The sequence below is a fragment of the Oryx dammah genome, unplaced genomic scaffold (genome assembly GCF_014754425.2).
Source record: "Oryx dammah isolate SB20612 unplaced genomic scaffold, SCBI_Odam_1.1 HiC_scaffold_19, whole genome shotgun sequence".
Lineage (NCBI taxonomy): Eukaryota > Metazoa > Chordata > Mammalia > Artiodactyla > Bovidae > Oryx > Oryx dammah.
In genome coordinates, this window is record NW_024070203.1 from 87,016,510 (window position 1) to 87,021,312 (window position 4,803).

Consider the following 4,803-nt stretch of genomic DNA (forward strand, 5'->3'; position numbering starts at 1 on the left):
ATGGTGACTACAGACATGAAATTAAAAGACACTTACTCCTTGAAAGAAAAGCTATGACCAATCTAGATAGCATATTAAAAAGCAGAGACATCACTTTGCCAACAAATATCTGTTTGGTCAAAGCTATGGTTTTTCAATAGTCATGTATGGATGTGAGAGTTGGACTATAAAGAAAGCTGAGCACCGAAGAACTGATGCTTTTGAACTGTGATGTTGGAGAAGACTCTTGAGAGTCCCTTGTATTACAAGGAGATCCAACCAGTCAATCCTAAAGGAAATCAGTCCTGAATATTCATTGCTAGGTCTGATGCTGAAGCTGAAGCTCTGATATTTTGGCCACCTGATGTAAAGAACTGACTCATTTGAAAAGACCATGATGCTGGGAAAGATTGAAGGCAGGAGGAGAAGGGGACTACAAAGGGTAAGATGGTTGGATGGCATCACTGACTCAATAGATATGAATTTGAGTAAACTCTAGGAGTTGGTGATTCACAAGGAGTCCTGGTGTGTTGCAGTCCATGGGGTCGCAAAGAGTTGGACACACTGAGCGACTGAACTGAACTGAATTGAAGTGTATTAACTATATGGTATGATGATTATTTTCTATTCATTATGTGGAAATGGATCATCACGGAAGTCTTCATCCTCCTGGTGTTCACACTGAGTAGGCTGAAAGTGAAAGTCACTCAGTTGTATCCTACTCTGCTACTGAAGAGGAGGAGAAAAAGGAGGGTTGGTCTTGTTTTTCAGGGATAGCAGATACAAAAGCAGTGGGGGAGATAGAAGGGCAGGCAAAAGAGGCAGGCACACTCCGTGTAACCTTATAAAAATGCATCATGGTTTATGTCTGATTCCTTTGCTTTTTCATTTCTCCAAAAATGCTTCTATATGGTACCAATCCCTCGTCCACTGTCTTAGTTTCAATGCTCATATCATAAAAGGATCCATGTTTAAAAAAAATCAAAAGCAGCCATCAATAATCAGAACTCTTCTGTCAGGCTATCCGTTGTCAATTTCTTTTGTTTGTTTCTGACACTGCTTCTTCATTTTCTTCAGCATTGGTTTGGAACCACTCATCTTCATCACATTGTCTTCTGTTTGTCCCTTTGATGTGATGTCTATTAGCTCTTGAGTTTCTCTAAGATCCATATCTTGAAACTCTTTACACTCCACCTTTTTTTTTTTTTTTCTATTTTCTTCTACATCCACGTGATTTCCTTGATTGGCTCTATTGTAAAGCCTATGGAGTCATGTGCAACATCTGGACACAGTTTTCTCCAGGAGGAGTTTATTGTTTCAAGTTTGATGGACTTCACAATTTTTTCTATAACAGTGATAGCATCTCCAAGAGTGTAATCCTTCCAGACTTTTATGATGTTTCATCAGGATTCTCTTCCATAGAGTTGACAGTCCATTGTAAAGGTCCTTATGAACCTCTGGTCTAAAGGTTGAATTAGAGACATTGTATTTAGGGGCAAGTAGACCACATTGGTGCCTTCGGTCCTGAACTCATGGGGTTCTGGGTGACTATGGGAATTACCCCCCCACCCCCGAAAAAAATAAAACCACTTTAAAAGGCAATTCCTTACTGGCAAGGTATTTCCTGACTTCAGGGAAAAAAACATAAATGGAACAAATCCAGAAAAAGTGTTTCATTGTCCAGGTCTTTTTGTTGTACAATTAAAAACAAACAACAACAAAAAAAAAAAAAAAAAAATCGGGGGCTGTGGTGTTTCTTTTTAAGAGGATGGTAAGTTAGAAGCATTTGAGAAAAGAGCATTTGCACCAAATGGTGAAATTGTCCTGTTCCTTCCTGACTTAAAGCCTGGTGCTCACTTCTCTTCCTTACTAACAAATGTCCATTGTGGCTTTTTTTTCCACCAAGAATGCTTGCATTAAAAACCTGCTCAGGCAGATATCCTTTCTTCTTAATCATTTTCTTAACCGCACCTGGAACTCATCTGTTGTCTCTCAGTTACCTGTTATCTTGATATTTTTAAGCCAAATTTCTTTCTAAAATTATCAAACCATCGTTTACTGACATTAAATTCTCCAGCTTTAGATCCTTCACCTTTCTTTCGCTTTAAGTTGTCATATAATGACTTCACTTTTCTCAAATCATCTTAGAAATCCATAGATATGTCTTTCTTAGAGAAATCATGTACCCACATCAAAACTGCATTTGTAATATGAGATTTTTTAAAAAGTAGTTTGCAAGAAGTACAAGATTTTTGAATCTGGTGGAATGAGCACAGCAATGGCATTCCTTATTTCCTTTTTTATATAATGGTCCTTACGCTGTATTCATTTCTCTTGAAGTGGCTGCTGCTAAGGCGCTTCATTCGTGTCCGACTCTGTGACCCCATAGACGGAAGCCCACCAGGCTCCCCCATCCCTGGGATTCTCCAAGCAAGAACACTGGAGTGGGTTGTCATTTCCTTCTCCAATGCATGAAAGTGAAAAATGAAAGTGAAGTCACTCAGTCGTGTCCAACTCTTTGCGACCCCATGGACTGCAGCCCACCAGGCTCCTCCATCCATGGGACTTTCCAGGCAAGAGTACTGGAGTGGGGTGCCATTGCCTTCTCTGCTTGAAGTGGCAGGCAACCTCAACTGCAGACCTCAATCACTGGTACATATCAAACAATTCAGTTTTTTTCTTGTAATGTCATATCTTTTCCTGCTTCTTGGGAGCGCTTCCAGCATCGCTAGTGACGCTTCATATGGGTCTCTTGGTGTGACCCAAGGTTTACGGTATTGTGCTAAATATAAAGAAAAATGTGCAAGTACCATGAGCCATCACTTTTTACTGTGATACCAATTTACTGGCAAGATCAACTGCTCATGTGGAGATGATTAGTATCACGCAGAATTTTAAGCAGATACAACTCTTGAGCTCATTGTGACAGCAACAGGAGGTTTCTATGACCTCGTGACAGCAGTCCAGTACATACTGGAGTCAACGTGACTCAGGTTTGCTTTAACACTGCGTCTGTACATTCACTTGCATTTCTCTCAACTGCAAATGGCACCATGTATGATCTGTAAGTGTTTGTGTGCGGGAGTTTTGATAAGTCTTAATTTTCACAATAGATCTGTGAATATTTTATGGTAATAAATGATAAAATAGACTAGTATCAACATATATTTTGTGCATTCATGACATAAGTAATTTTTTTTTTCAGTATTTCCAGGCTTTGTAACTTGTCTTCACGTTTTTTCAACTTATTGCAAATCTCTGAAGAATTTTCCAATATACTTATTGCAAAAATAATCTGCATATAGGTAACCTACACAGTCGAAACTCATGTTGTTCAAGGTTTAATTAACTCTCTATATAAACTCATATGAATACATGTTTAAAGTCTTGAAAAAAGTAAAGAAAAAGAAATGGCTGTTTCAAAGGCAGCAACTGGGGAGATTTATAAGGAAATTTTACTACTTTAAAGTGTGTTGTTTATTTTGACTATTTAGGTAGTATGCTGTTGATTTTTTTCCCCACAGAAACAATATTAAATGTTATTTTTTTTATTAAAAATGCATTTTAAAAGGGAAGATATACAAGGAATAAAATAATATTTTTCCCTTGAAGACTTCTGCCATAAAATTTTAGATTACAAAGTATTATAAAAGACAAATATCTAAGATGACATGAAAAAAACCATCTGATTTTAAGTTGAGCATGGACATTTCAGTGAAAGGAGGCAAATCTCAATTCTAACAGAAGTTTGCTAAATGATTTAAAGGAAATGTCTATAGTCCTATAAAACTAATAATGTGGTGTTTGGAACGAATTAATTTATATGATTGCATAATCATGTCACGTTATAGATAAACACGCACAACAGATAGAAGAAGGTTGTGTGCCATAATTTCTGAGCTCTAAGGAAGGAATGAGCTGGGGAAAAATACACCTAAACTCACCTCAATATGTCTTCCATAAGCCTTCTCTGTGATGTTTTTTATGTTTTCCATTAACCTCTACGTGCTCCTCAAATGTATGGCAAAGGCTCTGTGGGCAAGCCTAGGTAACATCCCTGCCTTGCCTCTGAAGGGAATGATCACTAGCTCTCATGAGAGTCTCAGAAGATTAAAATGACGCAGGCACACACCAAGGTTTCACAACACTACTTCACACAAAACAATTCTCTTCCTTCACTATGCTCAAAATGACTTTGTAAATCTTGATTACAGTGTTTTAAGAAAGTGTTTGGCACTATTAAGACATCAATAAATATTTCTTAAAAGAGTGAACAATTCAGTAGGTTGTACAATATATAAAAGACTTTTAAGAAAATTTTTCCTAGAACGATTCTAAAAGCCATAGAACTTCAGCAAAAAAAAAATATATTTTTTTTATTATTGACCAAAAAAATCCTTGCCAATATCCCTGGTATACAACCAACCATGTACTCTATCTGCAGGATCTTTAAATTCAATTCAAATATTACTATTCATTTTCATGTTAAACTTTATCTAGAAGGAGTCTATACTCACATATGCCAAATGCAAAGGACATATTTAACTTTATATTGTCAAATTCTCAAGAGAGAAGTCATTAAGCCAAAGTACTCTGAACTATTGACCTATGGTTAGCGAACAAAGTGTGAACAAGGTATTAAAACAATATCATTTCACCTTAATTCAAATAACTGATCTGGTGATTTGGTGTCCTTGACTTGTGTGCTAAATTGCTTCAGTCCTCTCTGACTCTTTGTGACTCTATGGACTGGATTAGTGTCTTTACTGAAAAGGACTGACTCTGTGACTCTATGGACTGGATTAGTGTCTTTACTGAAAAGGA

At 37.1% G+C, this 4,803-nt stretch overlaps 1 protein-coding gene across 1 annotated transcript in view; it reads right to left on the reverse strand.

Annotated features, from left to right (window-relative positions):
- Window positions 1-999: 999 nt before the first annotated feature.
- CNBD1 (cyclic nucleotide binding domain containing 1) overlaps window positions 1,000-4,803 on the reverse strand; it is a 429,355-nt gene continuing 425,551 nt past the window's right edge. The window contains exon 13 of the mRNA XM_040261702.1: window positions 1,000-1,240. Coding sequence (XP_040117636.1) covers window positions 1,000-1,240 — 241 coding nt within the window. The remainder of the gene's footprint in view (window positions 1,241-4,803) is intronic.